The 27,936-nt window shown below is 42.7% G+C and overlaps 1 protein-coding gene across 4 annotated transcripts; it reads left to right on the plus strand.

Moving 5' to 3' along the window:
* The first annotated feature begins 1,007 nt into the window (after positions 1-1,007).
* On the plus strand, positions 1,008-27,792 carry LOC110958656 (vinculin-like). Of its 4 annotated transcripts, XM_022205290.2 has the most exons (23): positions 1,010-1,509; positions 8,778-8,848; positions 10,298-10,448; positions 11,127-11,235; positions 12,521-12,643; positions 13,367-13,527; positions 15,508-15,598; positions 15,710-15,857; positions 15,959-16,112; positions 16,967-17,142; positions 18,120-18,310; positions 18,707-18,733; positions 19,081-19,280; positions 19,578-19,706; positions 19,835-19,984; positions 20,090-20,198; positions 20,299-20,601; positions 20,696-20,820; positions 21,663-21,848; positions 22,946-23,122; positions 24,163-24,366; positions 24,447-24,551; positions 25,746-27,792. In XM_022205290.2, exons 1-23 carry the CDS (start codon positions 1,342-1,344, stop codon positions 25,890-25,892), a joined length of 3,405 nt encoding a protein of 1,134 aa, XP_022060982.2. In that variant the 5' UTR covers positions 1,010-1,341; the 3' UTR covers positions 25,893-27,792. The 4 variants fall into 4 exon arrangements, with proteins under 4 accessions (XP_022060987.2, XP_051816451.1, XP_022060984.2 ...); XM_051960491.1 differs by lacking the exon at positions 22,946-23,122 and having other exon boundaries at positions 1,009-1,509; XM_022205292.2 differs by lacking the exon at positions 18,707-18,733 and having other exon boundaries at positions 1,009-1,509.
* Positions 27,793-27,936: the final 144 nt, after the last annotated feature.

Raw genomic sequence — 27,936 nt, forward strand, 5'->3', positions numbered from 1 at the left:
ATACAGATAGTTCACAGCAGGACCACTGGAGCCAATCAGAGCGTGTCCTACCCCTCCTCAATTACTCACAGACACCAGTTTACTTTACTGCTTCTCTTACTCCATCTCGATCCATATATGGGTTTGAGATGCAGCGAGTATGACTCTTACTCCTGTTTAAGGACAATTCCTGAGGTGAGAGGAGAGGAGAGGAGAGGAGAGGAGAGGAGTTACAGGGTCTAATCTAACTGGGAGGACCAGAGTGTCCAGGCAGCCTCTTGACTGCACTCACACCAGGGGGGGTCTCTTGGCTGCAGGTTCTTCGGTCAGCTAGGGGTCTTGCTGGTATAAATACTGCTGTTTTTGCTGCTGGGGTCTCTGGTTTCCCTCAACATAGATTCAGATCTCAGGAGCAACCAAACCAGTGTGGATGCACCCACAAATTAGGGTATCATTTAGACAATTTCCCCTGAATTTCTCTCACTTTAATGCACTCAGATTGTTAGATTGGAGTTAAAACAGCAGGTTTGTTAATCATGTTCAGTGCCAAAGCAAAGGAGTTTGAGGAACTGTGTGTAGGTGCTGTGTGGTGATCACTGAGACTCCTTCTTTCAGCTCCAGCCAGCAGCAAGTTGAATCCTTGGTCTTTATTTAGACCTGGACACTGAGGCCTGGAGACATGAACTCCTGACCCACCTTTTAATGAACATAGATCATATGTCAGATGTAAGTTTGCAGCTTCATAAAAATAAAAATAAAAAACACACACCACCACCTACCACCTCCACAGTCTTCTTACACATTGCATGCAGCGGTGCAGGTCTTTCTACAGTTTCACAGATAGGATTCTGACCTTTAGGAGGCTGCAGCACAATATGTTTACAACCTTTCCTTGTTGTAGTTGCACCTCCTTCTCCCATGTCTCAGGAATCACTCTCTTCCCATTAAGTTACCCCAACACTTTCCTTTTTGGGGCCACTGGCATGCATGACGTAATTTGGGAAGAGCTCTCATTTGCAGGGGAAGCGTCAGTGCGCACCGACACCGACACGCACGGCAGCTGTGTTCCTCCGCTGTGATTGGACGGAGGGCGGTGATTCCTTCTGTCACGATTTGGGTCGCTCCCACCGGAGGACACCGACCGTCTGAGTCCAGCCTTTACCGGGGTGCCGAGCAGAGGAGACACCGGGAGGAAGCGGGGGGCTTTTTCTTCTCAGGGGCTGCGCTGACAACTCGTCCTTCCTGTCGGTGCCGGTGAGGAAGGAGAAGGTGGGAGAAGGTAGAGAAGGGGGGAGACCGTCAGTGCTGGAGCGACCAGCCGCCTTTTTTCTTCTGTCAGGGCTGCGGTAAAAGTCGTCCACGATGCCGGTGTTTCACACCAAGACCATCGAGAGTATCCTGGAGCCGGTGGCCCAGCAGATCTCCCACCTGGTCATCATGCACGAGGAGGGGGAGGTGGACGGTAAAGCCATCCCGGATCTGACGGTGCCGGTGGCGGCGGTGCAGGCGGCAGTCAGCAACCTTGTGCGGGTGAGTTTGAAGCAGGGCGTCAATTCACTGGAAGCTCGGTGGCAAAGTGTCTGCATCCAGTGACATTTATCATCCAAACTTCCAACCTGCAGAAAGCGACGTTTCTGGAGGCTGACTGGTGCAGTGACAGCACGCTGCAACGTTTGTTTAATGAGTGTCATAAATCATTAGAATAACTGCTCATCAAACTGTCCTGCACTGGAGCTGGTCATATTTTTCTCTCTCATCCTGATATATGGCACAGAAACCCCAGCTTGCTCTTTACTCGCCATTAAAATGGCATAAAAGTGCCACAAACCCAGCTGACGCTCATGAGTGTTTAACGGGCTCCAGCGGTGCGTCTTTGCGCACACAACACAGCGACACGACATGTCTAAACTTTGGCGACATTGGTAATCAGACGGCAGCCGAGCTCAATGAAGTTTGTAGGGCGGAAGAAACGAGTGCTGATTGAATTAACAGGATGAGTGTGGCTCTGTGTCTCTCCCAGTAAAACGAGAAATGCCACTTGTCCCACTGGTAGAGGTGCATTCTGCGGGCCTCTGTCTTCTCAGCTTCATCAGACTTAAATTAGATTATTGCAGACTTTGCACTTTATTAGATGAACTCAGCTATTGGTGATTACGACCTCCACAGAGAATAGATGCAGCCTCTGGTCATTTATCACACTCCAACTTCTCCCTCTGATCCTCTTGTTCTTTCTTTTCCCAATTTGCTGGACCTCCTCAGTTTTCATTTTCACCTCCTCTGTCTTTTTGGGTCTAATTGGGCGGTGTATATAGACAGAGCAGAGCTTCAGGCAGACCCTGATGTCTCCTCTGTATGCACTGTTTGGAAAAATCAATATGGGCCACATCATTAATGCTGATCCGGGGTCGTTGTTATTGATGTAGGGGAGACCGGGCTTCAGTCACTCAGGAGAAATCAGCAGCAGACAGGAGGCAGCACCATCAATCTGACAGGGAGAGAGAGAGAGAGAGGTAAAAAAGCTGGTTTCGTGTTCATTTGTGCCAAAACGAATATGTCAAAATGTGTTGGGCTTGGCGTGCTTCTCTGCTTGGTGACCTTTTGCAGTTATTTCCTCTGACCTCATTGCCCTGTGCTGCTGAATCACATCACCTCATTGGTGCACTTCAGGTCAAAAATGATGCTTTTGGTGTCATCAGGAGTGCCTTGTTGAAGTAAAGTTTTGAGTTGTTATTTCAATATTATACAGGGATCATGATTTAATCTCTGGAACCGGCTCTGTGACATTTCTATGCATGTGTAGGGGCGCCTCAGAAAGATTTTGACATTGACAAATGTATTTGGCTTCAGCAAAATATTGGGAAAGTTGTTATTTTGTGATTTATTTTTTTTCCTGTCACCCTTTGAGCCGAAAAATCCAGCCTTTGTGCAAAACCTTTAAGTATAAACTGCACGTTTACTTCATTTTTTTTATTGATATTGTTAAAGGGAAAGCTTATCCAAACACACAAACTTAGCATTGAACTTACTCAAGGTAGCATCTGTCCACTCACAGAGTTGTGGTGTGATTTGCAGCAGATTGAGGACCAACTACAAAATAATTTAGGGGTGAATAAGACGCCTTTTGTTACTCTGATCGTTCTTTTCTTAATGGTTCTCTCGTAAGGCTGCTGCTCCTGCCTGTACAAGGACACACAAGATCATTTTGATAAATATCTCATTAACTGATAATGAAAAGGGCTCCTCAGTTTGAATTCGAACACAGTGGCGTCTAATAATGGAAAAAAAAAAATCCTCTTTTGTGCGATACCATCGGGCCAGATTGAGCCCCTGATGTCCCATCGCTGACAGGCACATGTTTCCACCATCCCTCTCTTTCTCTGCTTGTCCTTGTTGATCCATTCAGTTGATCCATCCAGACAGTGAGCAGGAGGAGGCTAATAGCAGCCTCGGGCACAGTCACTGGGTCTCAGATGATGGGGATGCGAGGGTACAGTTCAGGGCCGAGCACAGAGTGGAACAAGAAGGTGTCGGACTGGAAATGTTGTTTGGATGTTGGGTAATGAATAAGAAGAGCGCACAAAAGAGGAAAAGTTGGATGCAATATAACATCAGAAGGCGTTTATCTGTTCTCGGTTCTTGTGTAATGGATTTAGAGAGTGTAACTTTGAGGCTCACTGTGCTTTCAGACACTCTGAATAACAACCGAAGAGGTGATGAAGAGTTCGCTGATACAAGAGCGAGAGTTAAGAAGTGGGTGACAAGAAGTTGTTGAAAGAGAGCACAAAAAGGTGCTTGTAAAATAAGCGTTGGTAGTTCCGTTGCTGGGTAGATAATCTCTGCTGGATGCTCAAAGCTCCAACACTTCTGAGCACATATGCTTTATTTTAGAAAGCTGATTCATTTCTCCTCTTTTGCAGTTTGAGCAAAGATACAACACAGTATACAGCGATATGCAACCATCACCCCAAGAGTCCTGCTGCACACTGATACAATTACACAGTTAACCCCGTCCAGGGTGGGCCGGCTGTGGGGGGTACTTAAAATCTAGGTCACTGAGACACTTAGACACACACACACATATGCAAGATGGTGTCAGTCTCAATCTGTCAGAGGTCTTTGCGTGGGCTGATGCAGATTCGACTGACGATGGGGAAGGTGCTGCCGCCGGTGTATTCTGGTGAAAAGTGTGAGCTTTGCTGAAGTTGTGCTGATGACAGAGCCGCCCCAGTGGTGCTTGTGAAGTATCTGCTTCTGAAGGAGTCAACATAGACCCTGAGTATGTCTGGGGGAGGGGAAGGAAGGAATAAATAGATTTACCGTTGAGTGAAGTAACCACACACTGACGGAGCAGAGCAGAAAGAGAGGGAGAGGAGGCATGTAAGGAGGGAGACTGTCGACTAAAACTGTCGAACAGCTTGATGCAGAACGAGTCGAAGAGCAGGGATGGAGGGAGGAAGAGAAAAAGACACTTTCGGTTGGACTCCCTGAGAGGGAGGGGAAAGTGTCTCTGGTGTCTTCAGACCAGACTCTGCCAAGCCTCATGGCCCACCCTCCCACTTCCACCCCCCTATAGACACACACCAACTGTCCTCAGTCTGCTCCTCCATGTAAATATGAGCCATCTCTTCTTGTTGTTTGGCAGAGACAAGATGAATCGACTGCGTGTCCACACATCCCCTCTGCTTCTCAGTCTGCCAAAAGCTGCTTCTGGCTTGTATCATTTCATGGCAAAATTATAACATTTGTTTTAACTTTTAATTGCCGAAATGGTTAGTTTCTACATGGACTGTGTAATTAGCTGAAAAATATTTACATCTTGTGCTCTCTGAACTCCAAGCAGTTTCTGGGCGTTTGTTGTTCCTCACACATTTTCGTTCACTTGAGGCTCATTTTTCAGTGCAATATAATGTCCTGCATCTCTATGGAAACAGCACAGCCATGACTAGACGTAGAGAGAACACTCTGCGCAGTATATCACAGTTAAATTTCCTTAAATTATAGCAGCAGAAAAAGTGAAAGCTCAATTTCCCTTCCTAGTTATTGTACATTTAAAGTTGTTCCCAATACACCGATGGCTTCATGGTTGGGCCAAGCAATACTGAATTTTTTTGTTTTTTACAGAAAATGGTTTAAGCAAATTGTTTACTTTTGGGCAATTTTTATACGACACATGTAGAATAAAATCAGTTTGAGAAAATATCACAATTTTAAATTTAACCACATCTTATTAACTCAAGGACAGTCATTTAGCTGAAAATTCGATGATTCTTTCTGCGTTTACATTTAACATTAACTTGCATTAATATTTTAGTTTAGTCTTTCACGTTTAATCACCTGTTTCCAGCAGTGGCCGTTGTTTTTAATGGGAAAAGGGCTGACACAGTAACAACTGCCTTCCCAACATCAATTTGCTGGCAAGTCTGCCAATGATCTGGTGAACAAGCTGAAGCATCTAGCAATAACGAATTCTCTTCAATTCATTGTGATTATATGGTCATTGTCTGCAAACACTAGGCCACCAAATAAAATAAAAATAATTAGCATTATCTGCAGAGTCTGAGAGCTGTACCTTCATCAGAACTGATGCCTGTGAGTGTCAGATGAGGCCAACTGTATTGTGTCAGCTGTGATTGACAGCTGTCTGTTTCCAGCTGGAGCTGTCACACCTTTTCAACGTTTGCAGCCACATTTCCACCACGCTGCCAAGTGTGTCCAGCAAACCACTTAACGGCACATTAATAATGTACTGAATAATCAATACCGAGTGTTGCTGCTTACGGGAAACTCTGGAGCATCCACAGCTCTTTCATCAGTCACCTGATGTGACTTGTTTGTTTGGACGGTTATTTCGGGGAAGGCTGTTCTCGTAGAGCTGCATTCCTCATACTTCAGAGTTGGAGATCTTCCTACATTTTTGAAAACAAGGAAATACCCAAATGCACTGAATGATTCAGCTGTTTTAACTGTATCACTCTTTACAGGGTTTGTAAACATCTCACAGTGACAGAACTAAAGCATTGACCAGTTAGATTGTGCACAGGAATGAAGTTTATAAATTAGACACATGAATATGACAAGTTGCTGAAGTATACAGCACCCCTAAAATGCTTCTGGACGCTTAAAATGTATTGTAGTTTCACTTTCTAACACTTTGCAAGATGTCAAGCATTTATTTGTTAGGAAAGATTGTCCACTTCTCAGGGAAAATGTTCCACAATTGCGTTTTTTTCATGATGCAGCTTAAGATCATTATCCTGCTGAATGATGGATTTTTGACACCTGCTATGGACTTTATGATTAGGTAAACAGTCCCACCTCTTTGTTTTGCTGTATTCTAAGTGTAATCTGGTTGGAATTTTCTCCACTCATCTATGTAGGCTGAAGTCATACAAAAATAAGACACATCTCTTTCTGTTTTATTCAATCTGTCTTACTCATTGAGCTCATGAATAGTTTCTGCTCCCTCTGTACCCACAGTGCTTGATCCTATTGTGTCTGGTAATTCCTGGTGATCCTTTTTTCCTCTACTTTCTAATTTGCTGCTGGTCTTTACAAGCCTGCCCATGCACCTTCCTGCTGTACGAGTTTTGCACCTTTTGACAACAGTTAATAGTGGAAGATGGAAGTTTTCTGCTGAGCTGACGGAGAGAGCAGTCTTCTTTGTGCAAACAGACAATGCCTGACCTTTACTGTATTCTCCATTTTTGCAGTTTATTTTAGCTAAATGGTGTGCAGTAGATATATAAAGGCAACCCCTATTTTCACACAGGTGCCCAAACGGAGCAACTGAAGGTAAAGTTCATCACATTTACGATGAAACTGAACTATCAGAACTTGTCCACATACTGCAATGTATTTTGTATAGATTGATAGATGGATAGATTCTCAGATTTTTGGCCCAATTTTTTTTTTTGCGGAAACATTTAACTTTGACTTATGCTAAATGTGTCTCTCTCTCTTTTAAAGATTATTTTTAGGAATTTTGTGCCCTTATTTAATAGTGACAGTGCAGATAGACATTAAATGTCGGGAGAGCAGAGTGATGACATGCAGTAAAGGTCGAGAACCAAACTTTAAACTGCCCAAGTTGTTCACTCCCCAACCAGTCGGCTATCAAGTCGCCCCTAAATGTCTTTCTTTTGAACCTCCTAGACAGATATAGATAGTTTAACCATTCAAATGCTGTTTGGAGTCATGAGATACATGTTATCAGGGCGTGAAAGCTTGTGGTCTTTTCATGTTGTGTCTTTTTTAGCTGTTGGGGGAGCATGTCTTGTTGCAGTTGGATGTAAAATCACGGCTTAAAGGTTGTCTAGTGTTTAGTTCAAGCTCATACTTGAAACCTTGATCCCTTTCGAAGTGACAGTTCTGCTGTTCCGTACATTTTTAACGTGGAAGTGAAAACCCAGATGAAATCTAGAGTTCTTGTTCTTGTGGTTCATAATTCACAACTACTGATGATGATATTAATTATTGATGTGATGTTACACAGCGCTGACAGAAGTCTGACTGTGCGACCAGAATAAGAATAAGAAAACTCCTACAGCAGGCTTAAATGTCTGTAAATGCAAAAACTGTCTTTTGAATAAAACGACATGTGGATTCGACTGGCAGGATTTGAGATGTGTTCTGTCTGATGGCTGTTTCCTGAGTCTCTGGAGCCAGAAAGTCTTTTAACCAAATTTCACTGATGCAGCAGCAGGAGACTGATGTCATCATCTCACTGTAATTGCATCTCTACGGTGTGTGGGTGGCTGCATGCTTGTGCGTGTTGTAGGATACGTTTTGTGTGCGAGAGCCGATGTTTCGGAGCCGCTTGGGTTTTCAGCCAGCTGTGTCACCCCGCTGTGTACCAGTATGTATGTGTTTGCATGATTTTGGGCTCTTTTATAGTTTCAGGTCTTAATAAGAGATAAAATGTTTTAGTGTTTATAGTTAAACATCTTGTTGCAAAAATTAAAAACTGTACAAATGTATCCTACGCTGTCATTTTGTAGGTGTGTAGCTGATAAAGTCTGAAAATATCCTACTGCATTGGGAAAAAAAAGTACATTTTCTGATTGGCAAGTCAGAGCAGACAGTGTCAAGATGTCAAGTTTCATATATCACAATGTCCATATTTTGATATTTATTGTCAAACAACATCATTTTTTAAATTAAGTTGCATCTTGCTGTGACAAGTTAGCGTGTGTGTTTCCATAAACTTTCATTTTATAGCTACTGGAAGATTTACAACGGCCAGCACAGTCGTGATGAAGCACTAGAGAAGTTGCTTTTCATATTCAAATCACCTAAAAGGATTCAGCACATAAATACTGCGTATGACACGGTGTTCTTAGAGGATTAAAATGCATCAGTTTTTAGTTTGAGTCAAACTGCTGGGCAAAAAAAATGGAGGGAAAAAGTCAGGTAACTCTGATTTTAAAAAATCAATACTCACAGTTATGACTGCCAAGCTCCATTTGTTCTGTAAAAAAACTACCTTTACCTCATCCTGAATCTCATTTGTGCCTGATTTAATGCGTAAAATGGTTCCACTCCTGCACAGTCCCACTGTGTGAATTGATGAAGTCAGCAGCACAGCCCTCATGTTGGACAACAGGCAGCAGAATCAACCTGAGCCCGAGCTGCTGTCCCCCAAACCAAAGATATGACATGCATGCGTGGTTGAAATAGGTGTGAATTGATGCACACCCATTCACCCTTTAGACTATTATTAGTGCTCACTGGAATACTATTTGCTTGTCTTGCTGCAGCTAATGATAATAGAACCCATGGTCCATGTGTGTGTGTTGCAGGTGGGGAAAGAAACAGTTCAAACCACAGAGGACCAGTTGATGAAGAGAGACATGCCTCCTGCATTCATTAAGTAAGTCTGAAGCACTGTACATGCTTTGGAAGAGAGAGCGTCGCCGCCGCCTCTTTGTGCGCCTCCTCCTGTCTGCCTCTCGCTCATGGAAGTGGCAAAATTATGGAAACGGGCCACTTTATCTCGGTAGACAGAGAACTTGATAAAATGAGGATTCCAGGCGATTTAATGTTAGGAAACGTGGCTGCGCTCCAAAGCTGCAACAAAGAGGCGCTTCTGAGGCCGAGCGCGGGTGACTGTCCAGCTCCAGCATCCAGACCGCTGAGAGGCTGTTTGTTGTTTTCCAGCTTGCATCCAAAGAGCTGACATGAACTCTGGGTGCTGGCTGAGAGCTGCTCCTCAGCGGTTCTCAGGCATTGGGCTGTTTGCTTGCCTGCATGTGTTGTGTTTGTGCGTGTACGTTATCGCATTTAATGAGCATTTACGTTAACACCGTGTTTGCAATTTCTTCTCTCTCTCACCCCCTCCTTGTTTCTTTCTCTTTCATCACCTGTTTGCCAATTTGCAATTAGTTTTTCCAATTTGTCAAAAAGGGTCCAGTCCTCAGGCAGATTCACATACCGCTCTCTCAGTGCTCGCTCACACATGCACGGGGCACTACACCATAAATCTCACTCACGGGGCTTAGGAGGGGGCATGTGGGAATGTGAACCTGCCTAAATTTAGATGAACCAGCAGCCATTGATACCCTGGCCAATGGGGGTCATGAAGAGGAGGGACTTGGATTTATTTGAATGCTCTTTAAATCCATCACCTTCTGCAGGCCAAGCTAATCGCTGATCTACAAGGAATCGACAATTTGTGTACAAGAATGATGCACAGAATTTAGGATTGCAGAATTTAAAATTACATAAAGTGTGCATTCTAGATTTCGTTTCAAGACTCTCCGATAGATAGATGGATAGATAGATACTTTATTAATTCCGAGCTAAATTCAAGGGCTGCTTGGTGTTTAGCACTTTTGTCTTGCAGCTAGAAGATCTCTGGTTTGCATGTTCTCCCTGTGCATACATGGGTTTTCTCCTGCTTCCTTATACCGTCCAAAAACATGCTCAGGTTAATTGATAATTCTAAATTGTCCATAGGTGTGATTGTTTGTCTCTGTATGTAGCCCTGTGATAGACTGATGACCTGTCCAGGGTGTCTCCTGCCTTTGCTCCAAGTCAGCTGGGATAGACTCCAGCCCCCCACGACCCCAATGAGGATTAACCAGTGTAAAGATAATGGATGAATGGATGGACTGGGCAGCTTTTTAGATGGAGGAGACATCTGTTCAAGGCGATTCCCCTTTTTTCAGCAAAAGCAGTTTTATCTGACGCTTTGTAACCCTCACATCTCAGCTGTATGTTGGACGTCATGTCTGATCTGTGATTTACAGGGTGACTGATTGCTGTCGTTGGTCTGTGTATGTGTTCGGCATTGTGTCCTAAGCCAGCTGTGTGTTTTCAGGGTGGAGAACTCGTGTTCTAAGCTCGTCCAGGCGGCTCAGATGCTGAAGGCAGATCCGTACTCTGTTCCTGCACGAGATTACCTGATTGATGGATCCAGAGGGATACTGTCTGGAACGTCCGACCTGCTCCTCACCTTCGATGAGGCCGAGGTGCGGTTCTGTGTCTGTTTGCCTCCTTATGCCCGTGTGTGTGTCCTTATAATCACTCTTACTTCAGAGGTGTGGTATCTTTCAGGGAAAGAAAGCTTTATATAGCTGCACAGAGGAAGGAGGAACTCAGCTTCGAGCTGTAATGGAGTCTCAAATGCAGCCAGATCTAATCACTGAGATCAAATGACTTCCCTCTGTCATAACTGTGTGTGTGTGTGTGTGTGTGTGTGTGTGTGTGTGTGTGTGTGTGTGTGTGTGTGTGTGTGTGTGTGTGTGTGTGTGTGTGTGTGTGTGTGTGTGTGTGTGTGTGTGTGTGTGTGTGTGTGTGTGTGTGTGTGTGTGTGTGTGTGTGTGTGTGTGTGTGTTCTTGTTCTTGTGTGAATGGTCAATGGCAGCTCCATAAGTGGAATCACATTGGGCACGTGATTATGCTTACCATGTCTCATCAGTAGCCTCATTTTTGAAACACCAACTTCCCGCAGTCACAAGATGTACGTCACAAGACTGTACACACACAAACGACACAACAACTTCTCTGATGTTTATAAAAAGCTCTCAATGATTTAGTTGTCCTAACTATAACGTCTGCCTCAAATCACAGCTGTGTTTTACTTGAATGCCAGTAAATGTGATCTTACCTGCTTATTATTATGTTTTATGTATTGTGTTGTGTCCCAGGTGCGTAAGATAATCCGTGTGTGTAAAGGAATCCTCGAGTATCTGTCGGTAGCTGAAGTGGTGGAAACCATGGAGGACCTCATCACTTACACCAAGAACCTCGGACCAGGTCAGCAGGAGCTTAAAATGTCACTTTAGGGGTGAAGTTTCACAGTTTGACTAATAGTAGTACTCAGAGAAGAGAGCCCACATTCAAAATCTATTAGAACACATGCCTTTTTACTTATTTTAATCAGCAAAGAACATTTAATTACTGGCCTTTGCATCTATATTTATCAACAGTTGATACTATAAAAGTGTGAATATATGTGGAGAGAGGTAGGGACTGTTGCACAGGACTTCACGTAACAAAATAAAAGGTTGTGTTTTACTGCTACCAAATCAAGTTAGCAATAAATGGCTACAAAATGAATACAGATATCTAGAGCACAAATACAGCCTGCAGCGGTCGTGTTTAAACAGAGGCACAGTGTTTTACTTTGCAACTATTAATCAGTTTTTCATTGAATTAATCAACAATTAATAGTTACTTAACCCTTGTTTCATCCTGCGGGTCAGATTGACCTGTTTTGAAGTTTGAAAATGTGTAAAAAACTCTATGATGTATTATATGTACTGTATCTGCACAAAAGACATTTTTTAGTTATCTCATTTAGAGATGCAAATCTTCATACTGCACTGAAAAATCAGCACAATGTAAGTAAATGCATGATGGGAGCAAAAAATGCCCAGAAACTGCTTGGGGTTCAGAGAATTCGTTCATAATAAAATAAAAAAAAGTGTTATATTGTCTAAGCAATATTTTAAAGTATATAGTTATCTAAACTCAGGAAAATGTGTACAGAACTACTGTCTTGATAACAAACGACAAACATGCGTCACACTGGATTTGTGAAGAGCTTCATACAGTAGTGAACTGTCCAATCAACCTTTGTTTTAGATGATTCTTTGGATCCAAGATGCATCCGTCATGGTTAAAAACTAAATTAAACACTGACTGCTCCTCTGACACTAAGATGCTGTGATCAACAATCAGAGTCTTTTCACTGGCAGGAGGACCTTAAACAGGCTATTTATCATCAGAAGCAGCAGGTCAGTTGTGTTGTCAGTGCGCTGTGGCACATAATGAGCTCGAGGAAATCTGATGCCAAGGTTTGCTTACACTCGACCGATGCTGTCATTGTGCGAGATCGGTCGTTCATGAAGCAACGATGTTTGAATGTGTTGGAATTACTCTGATAGTTATTACATTGGAGGATGCCATCGGACTCTGATCGTCCCAGCGGACTTACAAATGTGCCACAACAAAAACATTTTCTACATTCTACCTGCTGATTGTTGTGACTTTGGTAACAGGACAGTAAATTCATCCCACTTTCCTCTGTTCTCCTCAGGTATGACCAAAATGTCAAAGATGATTGAGGAGAGGCAGCAGGAGCTGACGCACCAAGAGCACAGACAGATGCTCCTCAGCTCCATGAACACCATCAAAGAGCTGCTGCCAGTACTTATCTCAGGTGTGTGTGTGTGTGTGTGTGTGTGTGTGACAGAGCAGGTCATTGGGCATCCAGCGGTTGTTATAGCAACGCTGATAATAGTAATTAGGAGCTGAGGATGTGACACACACTTACTGTACATCGCCCACTAGCAGCTCTATGCATGAAGAAGAGAAGGTCTGTAAGAGCTTCTGCAAAATGTACAATCAAAATATTTTTTGAATAAGCTCATTTTATTATTGTTTAGCTAATTAAAAGGTGGTTGTTATTAAATTCGGACGGTTATTTACTTGACATTTTTGTGATATCCAGTCATGGAGTTTGCCAAGACATGATCATAATGAACATAAAAAACATTATTTTTTTTAATTTTAATAAAAATGTATGCAAGATATATCTCATGGACTTCAAAAGTCCCTCAATTATAGATTAACTCAGTCATACAAAGTTAGAGACGAGCTGGTGAAACATTTAGCACCCAAATGTTTACTTCAGGAGCTGGTGGAGACCAAAAACAGACATAAAAGTAGAGGGAATTTTGAAACCCGCAATCACTGAGTGGTCTGAATCACAGCTCCAAATGTGTGCCAGTGTTTGTTTATTTCTGCTTTCAGCTTTAAAACCACTAGATTTAAACAAATTTCTTTCTGATCATGGGGCCTAATGTCTTTTGTGAGGAATTTTCAAGTAAAAAGTTTCTTTTTTCCTAACTTTAGTAATAAATCCTCGCATTTCTGTCCCCAGCTATAAAGATTTTTGTCGCCACCAAAAGCAGTCGAGGTGCCGGTGTCGAAGAGGCAGAGAGGAACCGAAAGTTTACCTTTGAAAAGATGAGCGCTGAAATCAACGAGATTATAAGAGTCTTACAGCTCACCACGTGGGATGAAGACGCCTGGGCCAATAAGGTACGGCTCATTCTGCCCCTGAAGATTTTCTTCATTTTATATCCCCGAAACCCCCCAAAAAGCAACTTTTAAAAGCCCCACATACCAAAACCAGATGATCACTTTTGCTTTGGAGTGCCTGTTTGGACACACATAACCACAAACTATCAACATTGAGCTGCATCTCTAGAGACAAATTCACTCTTTGCTTTCTGTCTCCACTTTTCTTTTTGCTCAATAGTATAACTCCTGGTTTTTCTTTTTTCTTTTCTTTCTTTACCTTCCTCCTCCATTCTTTTCCTCCCTGTAGAAGGTAAGCCTGTTTCTCTCCCCCTCGGCAGTTTCCAGCATGCGAGTGTGAGTGTGTATGTGTGTGTGTGAGAGAAGGAAACGCGTCCTCATGCTTTTATATGTACAGCATTTCTGTCATGCTGGTATTTAACAGTAAGTGTGTCATGTGTCCAATGACTGTTAGCTGATGTGATGATGTACAGAACACATACTTCATCACTATATCATTTTATGTGCATCTGTTTGTCGCTGGATGTCCATTTGAGTCAAATGGCTTGAAACAGATGACCGCTTTTTCAGCTTATTTTTTACAAAAGCTGCTTCAGAAATTCAGTCTGTCTTCCAGTAAGGTTACTTTTTTCCTTTTGTTGCTCACTTTTACTGTATAATAGAGCAGCCAGTAGCACAATAAGATTCTGTTTTTTCTTTTTTTGGCAGAGTATACTCTAATGGGAAGATGTTTTTGGGCATCAGAGACTCCGTAATGAGATCATTTATGACAAAGTTTAGGTCTGTTTCACTAGTCTAACCTGTAACCCTGCATGTTTCTCTGCACACAGCTTCCTCAGACAATGATCCGTCTGTCTGTGCGTGTGTCTGTGTGTTTGCTGTGGAAATACTGCATACTCTGTGTACGAGCTGTGATAAGCACTTACTGTCACTGTGCGAGGGAGACCGCTGGCACACGATGACTGTCATCCTCTCGGGTCATGAATTATAGAAATAAGCTGGTTGGTGTCCAGACGCATCCATAATAGATGGGCTGTATTGAACGGTTCCACTTAAGCGGTTCATGCTCCTCTGAGCTGGAAAAAAGCTTCTGTCTTTTTTTTTTTTTCCTCCAGGAAGCAGTGAAAGAGTTCATGACCTTTTTTAGATGTGCGGTGGTTAAACTCCAGTAAATCTCTCATTTTGCACTTTAGAATTAGTCATTATTTTTAATAAAATATCAATTTATTGCTGGGTTAATGGAGAGTCTTCTATAAAACTGTAGGTCCCATTTTACAATACAATACAAAGACTTGTATTGATAAAAATTACATTATTCGTGGTAAATTAATAATTCAATACTGTTTAGAGATTAATAATTTACATTATTCTACATCACTTTTGGGTTACCAGATTCAGTTCATGTAAGTTAGAGATACTTTGCTTCCAAAGCATTCTTGTCAGCAAGAGGCCAAGTAACATAATGTAAATTTTACAGTTTATAGCTATAAATGTTAGTAAATCAGTATGACATTGTTATCAACTACATAAATAATTTCTTGTATCCTTCATTTTAAAAGAGAAGGCATGCATATTAATTACTTTTCTCATAAATCTAATGAGAAGACCAGAACAGCAAAGGTTAATAACAAGTGTCGAAGCCACAAATAGCTTGTTTATCTGTGCCACAGAGCTCCATTGCCATCCAAAAATCAATAAGCCACACTATTGATGGCCTGGTCCCTTATTAAGATGAACACATTTTAAATCAGCTTCATATTTACACCATCCCAAAGCCATAAATTCTACACATCGAAGGTGTATCAATCATAGTCCCCAACAAATACAAGTTTTTGTAACAGTAACCACTTATTACAAAATACTGATTTCAACACTGACAACTCTTTATTCATAAAACAGTGTAAAGTGATACCCACTCATTTCATTTCTGCTGTTGTTTCGACAAAGCTAAGGCAAAGCTGTCTTTTCTCTTCACCTCAGGATATGGAGGCTTTGAAGAGATCTCTGGCTTTGATTGAGTCAAAGATGGCACAAGCTAAAAGCTGGCTCAGAGACCCTCATGGACAACCAGGTGACTGTGTTTGTTTTTTGTTTTCTAGCTCGTTGTGCCCTCAACTGTAACAACCAGTCAGCAATTTATGCTTTTTCTCAATCTCACACTGAAGTGTTTTGTCCATCTAAGGAGACCCTGGTGAGGTGGCGCTGCGAGTGATAATGGATGAAGCTGGTAAGGTGGGGGAGTTGTGTGCTGGGAGGGAGAGGAAAGACATACTGGCAACCACCAAGGCTCTGGGCCAAATGACTGACCAGATCGCAGATCTACGAGTCAGGTAGTGTGCTTGTGCAAGACGGTGTGACTAAAGCTGTTTTCCACCTTTACTGTGTCCGAGGGAAGTAATTGCTTCAGCTGAGTGTTTGTTGTGTCTGACAGAGGCCAGGGCCCGACCCCAGGCTGTGTGCAGCGAGCAGGCCAGTGCTCACAGGGCTTAGACTTGTTATTTGGCAAAGTGGACAGTGCTGCCCGCAGACTGGAGGCTCTAATCAATGCCAAGCAGGCCATCGCCAGGAGGCTGGATGCTGCACAGGTCAGATAGAGCAACATCAGAGTAATCCAGTCACCAATGCCTTCTCTCTGGGCAAAAGTCTTTCCAATTGTGTCCCTCTTGATTTAATTTTTTTAAATGATTATTTTCAGTTTATTTAAGGCAAGGCAAGTTTATTTGTACAGCAAAAATCATACACAAGGCAATTCAAGGTGCTTTACGAAATATGCTCAGAAAAAGGATTTAAAGGTAGACGTACATTAAAATTATAGAAGTAAAATCTATTGAGAAAATAAATATGCATTAAAAGACAAGAAAATTGACTGAGCATCTCAGAGAAAGCTGCAGTAAACTATATGGTTTTCAGGCCTGATTAAAAAGAGCCGACACTTTGAGCAGACCTCAGATGTTCGGGAAGTTTTTTCCACAGATGAGGATCGTAATAGCTGAATGCTGCTTCACTATTTTTGGGTCTGGTTCTGGGTACACACAGTAAACCTGTCTCTGATGGCCTGAGGGCTCTGGATGCTTCTTATGGAGCTAATAAGTCCAGGATGGATTTTGGTTGAAGACCATTCAGTGCTTTGTAGACCAGGAGTAAGAGTTTGAATTCTATCCTTTGACTAACAGGAAGCCGGTGTAGTGATTTGAGGACCGGTATAATATGGTCCAGTTAGGATTCTGGCTGCAGAGTTCTGGATAAACTGCAGCTGCTTGATCGATTTCTTGTTTCTTTGTTTAAGTTGCAAGCTAATCAGTTTAGATCAGAGCAATAGCTTAATTAAATTAGCAGGTTTTTAACTCTTCTTTAAAGCTCTCCCATGCTTTTGTGCAGATGTGTGATTTCTTATTATATTAGATGTCAGTAATCTCATACATTATATGTGCATTTTTAGGCCTGGCTGGCTGACCCTAATGGTGGTCCTGAAGGGGAGGAGAACATCAGAGCGCTACTAGCAGAGGCCAAACGCATTGCCGATCTGTGCGAAGACCCCAAAGAGAGGGATGACATCCTGCGCTCCATAAGTGAGATTGCAGGACTCACCGCCAGGCTGATGGAGCTCCGCAGACAGTACGCTTTCCCTCCTCTGACACTTGCATGATGAAGGATGTATTGTGAATGCCTGATGTAACTGTTTAACCCTCTTTTTCTAGGCTCAGACTGCAGCCTCATGCTACCAATAGGTGGCACATTTTACCTGCATGGAAAATATGTTGTTGCCTGCAAACTTTGGGCATCAGTCCTACAATAAGGTTTCTGACTGTTTGAATGTGGTGTAATGGGGTCGTGGTGTTCATGTGGAGGGTCGGTAACAGGATGAGGAATAAAACTGGGTCGAGTTTAAAGGAAAATACCACTTAATTTAACAACAGACTTTAATATTTGTAATGAATTTCTGATGCAACATTTTTGTCCTCTTAATACAGTTCTCTGGATGACGGCAAGCTGAGTCGCTGTTAGGAATATATTTTCTTGAATGCGCTTAAGCAGCATTTATTGACCCCGAACAGAAAACAGACAAAACTTTAAACCAAATGATCCAGCTGTTGTTCACATCTACAGAAGAACGATGGAGCTGAACCTTAAAAGGAGAAAAATGTGAATGTGTAAGCAATTTCAAATCTTGACCAGATAGTGCTTTTACAACATGTGGCTCAGTAGATCAGTATATCATCCCCCTTTGTGATCTAATAAAAAAAAAAAAACTGTACAAGGCCAAAAAGATGTTACATTTATAAAGTCTAATTCATTTTATTCAGAACAGAGAATCTGATAATGACATTTCTGTGCTCGGAAAAGTCTTGAATTATTATCTTGGATCAGAACTTGTACATTTATGTCTGTAAAAAAATATGCTCCCATTTGAAGACATTACTACAACCCTTTTTATCTTTATTTCTACTTCACATGAAAACAGTCTCTGAGAGTGGTATTTCCCTTTAAGGTGCTCTCTAACTATGATAAATTGAGTCTTTAAGCACCTGATGAGTTTGAAGTCTGGTTTTTGTGCCTTTTTGTTTCCATCCCTCTCTTTGTGTCTCTCTCAGGGGTAAAGGTGATACACCAGAGGCCCGTGCGTTGGCGAAGCAGATTGGAGCAGCACTGCTGACCCTGCAGTCTAAAACCAACCGGGCCGTGGCCAACATGAGACCAGCCAAGCCCGCCGTCACCTTGGAGGGCAAGATGGAGCAGGCCCTCCGCTGGGTGAACAACCCCGGAGTGGACGACAGAGGAGTGGGTAAGTTGGATGACGGCTCCAGGAAGGGATGATGCAGTTTGTTTGGCACAAAGATAAGCGCTATGACCTTCCGGTCGTTTTGTGAGTCTACGTGGATGATGGATTGTGTTTAAAGTGGTCAAGGCAGCAGCAATTAGCCAGGATGTGAAAGACGTGAGGTGTCTGCGTGGCATGAGGTGTCTCAGGCAGGAAGCACTGCTGAATGTGGCACAGAAATGACTGTGCCATTTCCTTTAATGCCCACAGAGATGTAACTCATGCCTGACTCACTGAATGACTAACTGATTTATTTAGTCTTCCAGGGGGCATTACATTGTTTGTATGCTTTGTTATGCTGCCTTCCTATGTGTAATTTGATTGTTTCCTATTTTCTCCCATGCTTCCTAATGGGAGCAGAGTGTGAGATGCTACAGTGGAACACAGGTACCTGCCCTCTATAGGCTTTCTTAGACGATATAACCAAACGCTACAGATATTAATAACATAATCGCTTCCAAGACACTTCATGATGTCAGCACACACCACAGAATACAGCATCCTCTTTCCTAAATTGCAAGAGAAGACGCATAAACCACAATCTCACCCTTTCCGTTCCTAGTACTTTATTATTAGCCCATGTTGCCAACAAATAAAAAAAAAAACAGTGTGTTGCAATTTGGAGACTTCCATTGCTTAATATGGTATTGTAATTGTTGTGTCTGGGTTTTTATTGAGCACGAAGGCATCCAGTAGTCCTATTAGGTGTGATAATGACTTGTGTCACTCCACAGGTCAGGCAGCAATCAGAGGAATGGTTGGGGAAGGAAGGCGGCTGGCAGGAGGCCTGTTAGGCCCATATCGACAGGATATGGTCGGGCGCTGCGACCGAACAGAGGGTCTAATGGCATCGTTGGCAGACATGGCCGGCAGGGGTGAGGCTGAAGCTCCTCATGCACGAGCTACAGCTGCACAACTGCAGGACTCACTGAAGGTATCAGTGTTTCACAAACACAGACATAAATTTATGGAATGACATAGAATGATGCTCAAGCTCAACATCCACGCTCATTAGAAACTAATAGAATCAAAATATTCCAAATATATCTGGTCAGAATTTTGAGTAAAAGCGTGCACAAGATGTCCAGAATCTCTCGGTTTGATCAGCTCTGAAAAACATGGAGTCTTGAGCACATATATACAGTATATGATGCAGGCGGGTTAGTTATTATTGAAAGTGTTGGTGCAGAGCTCCACCTAGTGGACTGATGCAACACTCTGCTTCAACCAGGACCTGAGGCAGCACATGCAGGAGGTGATGACCCAGGAGGTATCTGATGTTTTCAGTGACACCACCACTCCCATTAAACTGCTGGCCGTGGCTGCAACTGCCCCTCCTGATACCCCCAACAGACAGGAGGTCTGTAATGTGCAAAAACGTGATAATTCATCCACAGAAACACCATGCAGATGTTTTTGTTGCAGAATATGGGAAGAATGTCTACTGTATACTGTGACTGACTGTGTGAATACTAATGTTTGCCAAAGGTTTTCGAAGAGCGTGCAGGAAACTTTGAGACCCATGCAGGTCGGCTGGGGGCGACCGCTGAGAAGGCTGCTGCTGTGGGAACAGCTAATAAGAGTACAGTAGAGGGGATACATGCAGCTGTGAAACATGCCAGAGAGCTCACGCCACAGGTGCTTCTGTCTGTTTCACTGTCCCTGATTTACATAATTACAGACGTGGATAAAACATGTGTTCGTCATATGCAGTCTGAGTGTGACATGTCTGCTATTGTCCAGGTGACCTCTGCTGCTCGGATCTTGCTGAAGAATCCTGGTAACAAAGCAGCATATGAGCACTTTGACACCATGAAGAACCAGTGGATTGACAACGTGGAGAGACTCACTGGTGAACATTACTCACATTTCAAAGTCACTGCAGTGTTCTCTCAATCTGCAACAAGTAGTGATGTGCCTGAAAGGGTTAATGTGTGTGTTTGTGCCCCAAGGTCTGGTGGACGAGGCCATCGACACCAAATCTCTGTTAGACGCTTCTGAGGAGGCTATAAAGAAAGACATAGACAAGTGCCGAGTTGCCATGGCAAATGTTCAGCCACAAATGCTTGTTGCCGGGGCAACAAGCATAGCCAGACGAGCTAATCGGGTCCTGTTGGTGGCTAAAAGGGAAGTCGAGAACTCTGAAGACCCGCGGTTCAGAGACACTGTGAAACACGCCTCAGACATCCTCTCACACACCATCTCACCCATGGTGATGGATGCCAAGGCCGTGGCTGGGAACATACAAGATAAAGGTACGGATCAAACATGTGCAAGATGCATGAAAAAGAATGACACGGGTTCATTTAGCTTGTGAGCTCTCTTTATGATTCACAATCTCCTCCACAGCTCTGCAGAAAGCTTATTTGGACTCATGTCTGAGGATCTTGGCTGCAGTCGGAAAAGTTCGAGAAGCCTTCCAACCTCAAGAGCCCGACTTCCCTCCTCCACCGCCTGACCTGGACCAGCTCCACGTAAGCAAATTCAAACACACATATTCTCTAATATAAACAGTCAATCTTTAAATGTCCATTTCCTCCCAAAACCAAGGGGCAATAAATTTAAATGTGAAGCTGAGTAATTAATTTCTTTGAAAGATTGTATGAAAGTATGAGTGAAATATTTACAAACCCCTTAAACCACAGACTTGGTTTTGCCTTTAAAGGCCCTATTCTTAGAATAAGTGCCGGTATCTTACATGAACGAGCTGTTTTCTGACCCATTTAGAACTGTTTTGGTTGATATTTCTTTAGTTATAATTTTATCCCACCTGTTTATAGTGGGAGAAACTCATGTGGGAAAGGTTATGTCACATATTCAAGTACAAAAATCTAAATTTGGCAACATTTGAATCAAAATCAGATTACGCCTGTTGGGTCATCGGCTTATGCTGCCATAACAGTCAGTCAGATCTCACCCACACAGAGTAATGATGAGGATGGTTTTTGAGTCATCTAAAAATATTACAGTCAAGGATGCTATTTTATTTTTTTGCTAAGTTTAACTGTGATTGTTGCTTATTCTGTGCTAAGTATTTTATTTTGTATGCCCATTATAGAAGAAAACATGATTTACAACTACATTTCCAAGCTTTTTATTACAATGTAAGCAATGGTGGTAATCGCATATTGTCAGTTTTTGTGGTAGTTGACTTCAGATCAAAAACATTTTAATCTAAGCAGTAAAACCAGCAATTTCGGGACGGAAAAGCATTACAGACAATATTGTGTCTGAGCTATCTTTCCCTCGCACTCCTTTTACTTCTAAACTCCATATCTACAGGTAACATGCTGTATGTGTTGCCATGTGTGTGCAGGTTAGTGATGAACAAGCGCCACCTAAGCCTCCTTTGCCAGAGGGCGAGGTGCCTCCGCCTCGGCCTCCTCCTCCAGAGGAAAAGGACGAGGAGTTCCCGGAGCAGAAGGCTGGAGAGGTGCTGAGCGAGCCCATGATGGTGGCAGCCAGGCAGCTGCACGATGAGGCACGCAAATGGTCGAGCAAGGTCAGTTCACACAAACGCACAGAAAGCATGCATGGTACAAGCCATCTAGTTAGTCGCATCTGATGACTGTCCATGTTTTACTCTTGTACTGTTATGATCACAGGTTATTCTCTCTGTTGGGCATTTTGTTAAAGTGCTTTCTTGAATTCTGTGAATATCTGAATTTCCTGAAATGTGGAGATCAGTGGCTCGATTCCAATTTCAGCGGGAAACTGGAAACTGTCATCTGTTCAAGGTGTCGGCATGTAAAGTTGTTACTGGCTTACTTGTGCCCACTTACATGCACAAAGTAAATATAAAAATAAGAGCCATCGGCGGAGAGACAACACAGCCTCACGTGTATATCAGAGTAATATTTGTGTTTCCTCTTGTCCCCGTTGGTGTCAGTGTTCTGTATGTGTGCATCAAAGTGTTTTTGTGTGGCAGAAATGTAAACAGAAGCAGTTATTCTGTGTAAATAACAATCGATTATCAAGGAATAATGCCCTCTTTCTATCTTTGTGGCGCTCATTTCCCCTCAGTAGCGCTCCTAACAGTTTCTCCACAGCTCTGTATGCATTAGAGTTGCCTTTGGAAACCAGGTACCAAATATCTCGTGTCATGGGTCACACTTAGTTTCCCAGCAACCTTGTAGACTCCTAAATACACTACTAGAGGGATGGCGACCACTGTTTGTTTTTGCAAATACTTCATAAAGTGTCAACTGAGCCTCTGCCTCAGAGTAAGGTGCGTCATCCTCCTGCTGCCTTCCCAAACCAGCGCCTCTTTCCTCTTTTTTTCCCCCCATCGAAACCGTCTGTTTGTGCAGTTTCACCTACCCTGTCCCTGCTCCCTCACTGTGCTTGTGTTCGCTCCTCCTCCCTCCTGTAAATCTCCTGTCCTCTGTTCTTCCATCCGGTGCCTCTCATACTGTACTAAATGCCTCCTTTTCCCATGCTTCCTTCCCTCCTGCCGTCCCTGGCTTCCCCTTCTTCTCCTCATTCCTCCTTTTTTCCCCCTCCTCTCCCCCCCTGGCCTCCCTCCCTCTCCTCCCCATCCCCGATCAATCCTGCTCTTCCAACCACCACCTCCAATCCCTTCCCTCCTGCCCGGCCCAGCCTGAGGATGAGGAGGCAGTAGAGGAGAGGGAGGTAGATGATGAAGATGAGTTTACTGATGGTGAGGATGACTATGAGCCAGAGCTGCTGCTGATGCCCTCCAACCAGCCTGTCAATCAACCCATTCTGGCAGCTGCCCAGTCTCTCCACCAGGAGGCGCGCAAGTGGTCCAGCAAGGTCTGCGCACATACATGCACATGAGCACACACAACCAGATGTGGGTCACATAGTATTTGTAAAAGTCCGCCAGTGTTTTAAACAAGCTGGGAGGATCATAAAATACTGTTTGACCCCACAACACACACACATGCACGTACATCCACGCATGCAAACAGATAAATGCACCCCACAAGGAAAGCCCTGCAGGACAAGAAACACCCTGGAGTCCTAGCTGACAGTGACTGGGACTGTGCCAGCAATAAGCTCTGCATCCGCCACTACCACGGAAACCTCCAACCAGCTGCGGCTGCTGTTTTACTGTTGTTGCATTAGACACATGGTTATGCTGATGCTAAGGTCGCACTAAAGGTCGAGGACTGTGGGAATGGCAAGTTTGTTTGTGCACCACATGGATAAACTGGTACTGGCTTCACAAGTCCATCCCTTATGTTCACGATTAGGTAAAGTGCTTCAAAGGAGGAGCCAGGCGCTCTGTCTCGCTGTTACCACTGTTGTTAATCATTCGTTGTCTGGCCAACCTGTGAAGCCAAGGATGACAGTTTCCCCAAAGACTTCTGGGTGATGTAGCTTTGACGTTAGACCGCCCTGCTTATCCAGTATGATCACCTGCTTCTGCTTCTTAGCCTCAGGGTGTGCACTAATCACTTCAACACTGTGAACATCACTTCATGGAAACTAACCTCAGGCTCACTGTGATGTGAGTGACTTGGTGAGAAACTCAATTATAAATAAAAAATGAGATTTCATATTTTCTTCCATGAGGGTTGAAAACTAAGTGCTAACTTGTGCTGACACTGCATGCAGCGTTCACGCTTCACTGTAATGCTGTTTGGCTTTTGTAGCTCAAACCCATAAATACAAAGCATTTGTTCAGCTATTGATGACACTGCTTTCATTCTCCTACATTTATTTGTTATTAAATCTGTGGAAACATGACTCAAATGCAATGTTTCCATCCGGATCTCTCCCATCCAAAGCCACGCTGCTCTGATCGCAGCTCTTACTGCTTCCTCCTCTGCCTCCTCCCCATTCTTCAGGGCAACGACATCATTGCAGCAGCCAAGCGGATGGCTCTGCTGATGGCAGAAATGTCTCGACTGGTGCGCGGCGGAAGCGGGAACAAACGGGCGCTGATCCAGTGTGCTAAGGACATTGCCAAGGCATCAGATGAGGTGACGAGACTGGCTAAAGAGGTGGCCAAGCAGTGCACCGACAGACGCATCAGAACGAACCTGCTGCAGGTGAGGACAAACTCAAGCAGACATAAACAGTCTCTTTGTTTTCAACAGAAAACAGTTTACATATTTCCCTCCTTCCGAAGGTTTGTGAGCGAATCCCAACCATCAGCACTCAGCTGAAGATCCTGTCTACTGTCAAAGCCACCATGCTGGGACGAACAAACATCAGTGAAGAGGAGTCAGAGCAGGTAAACTCACAGAACTGCATGTAATTTATAGGAATGCACAAACAAGTGTTTCCTTTATGATACAGCTGCTGCAGTTCAGTGCCAGTACTCTCTTTTCCTAAAGTCACAAACACTGCTGTCATGCAATTTTACGGCAGTAAAAGCTCAGTTGGTGCCCTGGTTGAATGGATGTAATCCAGTTTCAAAGAGAATGAATTGGTCATATCAGGGTCAAAAGCTGATCAAGTTAACATAAGTGCAGATAGTGACTTAACATATTGGACCAATACATCCCAAATACCTCCAACAGTGCTGGAAAGTAAATAAGTTCATTTAATTAAGCAGTTTTACCAAGTAGAGGAGAAATTTTCTCTCTAAATTTCTCAAAAATTGGAGACTCAAAGATGTTGCATCATCCGCTATTTCACAGAAAAAGGTCTGAATTGAGGAAAGTCCAAAATGAAAACATGCAACAGAACATTCTGATGTCTGGTAACATTGGCTCACCAATAATATCGGCCCGATATTGGTATAAAATTGTAATATTGGTCAATATCGTTATCATTAACCGTTATAACCATTATCGGTTATATTGGTTTTTTTGCCTATCATGAAAACCGATTTAAAAAAAAAAAAAAAAAAAATGCCGGTTTTCAACGGCGTGCAAATGATCACATCATCAAACTGCGTCGTGAAGCGTGTAAACAAGAACTATGGTAGCAGCAACAAGCTTGCTGTGTCTGACTAACAATATGTCTGTGGTTTGGAATTATTTCCAAGCCCACGTATATCGGTATCGGTTCATATCGGAATCAGAAATTGAGAGTTGGACAAGATCAGCATATTTATTGACAAAAAAGTCAATATCGGACATCACTACTTTTTTACCCTGCCACCTTAAACCCATCACAAATTCTCAGATTTGTAATACGATTAGTGGGGTTCTGATCCTTATGCTTGACTAAAATACCTAAATAACAGGTTATAAAGTTGTTAGTATTTGCTGCACATCAACCAGCTGCAACTGTAAAATGCTTCTTCATACATAATAATATATTGTTTACAGGGGACATTTTTGTTTTACTTTTAAAATGCATACATATATAGTACTTGCGTTGTACTTTTACTTAAGCAAAACATCTGATCCTCCTGCTTTCACTCCATCTATGTTATTTCACTCCTAACTGCTTCACTTCTGAATGTTTCCCTGATCAGGCCACAGAGATGTTGGTCCACAACGCCCAGAATCTGATGCAGTCCGTGAAGGAGACGGTGAGAGAAGCAGAAGCAGCTTCCATCAAGATCCGCACAGACGCAGGATTCACCCTCCGCTGGGTGCGCAAGACCCCCTGGTACCAATAAACATACCTGCTCACTGCAACACTCTTAACTTTGCATAGATAGCACAAGCCTTGAGTATAAGTAGCGATGTGCCGACTCACCATGAGCGAGCATGTGCACCTCAAGAGGAAACTGCAGGATTTTTGAGCCATTCTCCACTGCAGTTTGGGTGTGTGCGTCAGGAATCTTTACATTTGGTACCATGCAGGTTTCATTTATTGGAGTGAGTTCAGCTTTGCTCTCCAGTTTCTTTAATCTGTAACTGTGGAGTCACGCAGGCTTATGGGAGACAGTTTTTAATATATATTTTTGGTATGTTGTGTTACGAGACTTTATCCAAATCCCAGGTATATATTTTTTGCATGAAAATTTTTTCTATTTTCTAAAGGCAAATTATGACATTAAGGTACTTAGCTCCTAGAGGACGTTTACTTTGCATTCAGTTTTTTTCAGTGAGAGTTTCTTATTGTCTAATGTACATACAATAATGATTTGTTTTATGGACAATACTCAGCTATGGGGTTTAACACTAAAGTGTGGAGTCTTGCATGAGCTGATGAGCTCTCCTCTCTTCATGTTTACTTGTAGTAATAACGCTGTTCTTAACTAAAGATCTACAAATTCAAAGGTGACACATCATCACTGCTGTCCAGTGATGTTTATACTTGAACAACTAGAAGGTCTTCTGGATTAAAGCGTTATAGATACAGATGACACAGTTTTAAATGCAATTGTATAATTTGGAAAAAAAAAAGTGTATGGTGTCAATCGCAAAGCTGTATTTTGTTGATTGAGGAAGACGTTTAGATGAGATGTTTTTAATGTGTGTTTTGAGTTTTTATGTTTTCATTTTATTTAACTTTCACAGTGAACAAAACCAAAGGATTTATTTTACTGTAAGCTTCATAATGTTCTTAACACTAAAAATCCAGGTTATTACAAACAACAGTACAGATCATTTTCTTTAGAGACCCTGGAATACTTTTTGAGGTCTGTTGTTTTTTAGCAAAAAAAAAGTTGTGAATGTTTCCCTCTGCTTTGCATCTTTTTTTTTTCTTTTTTTTTAAATCTACTTGTAGTTTTTTGTTTTTTTTGTGTCTGCACTCTGCGTAACAGTTGAACTGTTTGGGATTTTTTAAAAGTTATCAAAGCCAATGGTTTTACAGCCTTCCATCATCTGGTTTTTAGACTTTTCTCTACTTGTGAGCTCAGTAGTCCCACTTTGATGCTCGAAAGCATCACTTTAACCCATAAGAATCCACGGTGACACCGGTGTAACAAGCACTTTGAGTGCCCCAGTCTCTTCCTTGTAAAGCTTTATGTCTGACCTTAACTCATTAAGTCCTTTAAGGAAAAATGGGTCTGGGTTCTTATGGGTAAAACCATTTTTTAGATGACCCCGGTGGTTTGAGAACAAAAACTAGCTTTTTGTGTGTGATATCAGGTGTTGATGCCAGCCTCACAGTCTGGATATTTTCAGGTTTAAATCCAAAAAATAAGTGTTTCATTCTGGGATTAAAGGAATAAAGAATTCTCTATATTACAAGTAACCAGATCAGTGAATGCATATTTTCATTCATTCATTTTTTATTTATAAAGGCTGACTAAAGTTAAATGTTAAATGAAGATTCCGTATGTGTGTGTCTGTGTGAAGTATTCACTTGAACAGTATTAGTGAGTCGTCCCCATGATGACCGGGGACTGAGCGCTGAATAGCAGCACAGAATGTTAATTAACTGCATTTTCATTTTTATTTGGGCCTACTGAGCATGTAGCAGTCACTGACCCCTCACTGAGAGCGACAGGGTGTAGATCTGTGTGTACTTGATGTGTTCATTCACACCCTGAATGTATTCTGATAGCTTCTAGCCCTGCCAACACATCTGCTGTGCCTTGGAAGAATAAAAGATTATAAAGATGAGTGGAGTTGGCCTCTTAACTCGGCTTCATGAGTCTCCATAAGAACTCCTACATAAAAGAGTGATGATCTGACGCACAGTGATGATTTCAGCTAAATGTCAGTATACTGAGCCAAGTTTGACATGTATTTTTACCATGTTTACCA

This window comes from Acanthochromis polyacanthus, chromosome 15, assembly GCF_021347895.1.
Source record: "Acanthochromis polyacanthus isolate Apoly-LR-REF ecotype Palm Island chromosome 15, KAUST_Apoly_ChrSc, whole genome shotgun sequence".
Classification (NCBI taxonomy): domain Eukaryota; kingdom Metazoa; phylum Chordata; class Actinopteri; family Pomacentridae; genus Acanthochromis; species Acanthochromis polyacanthus.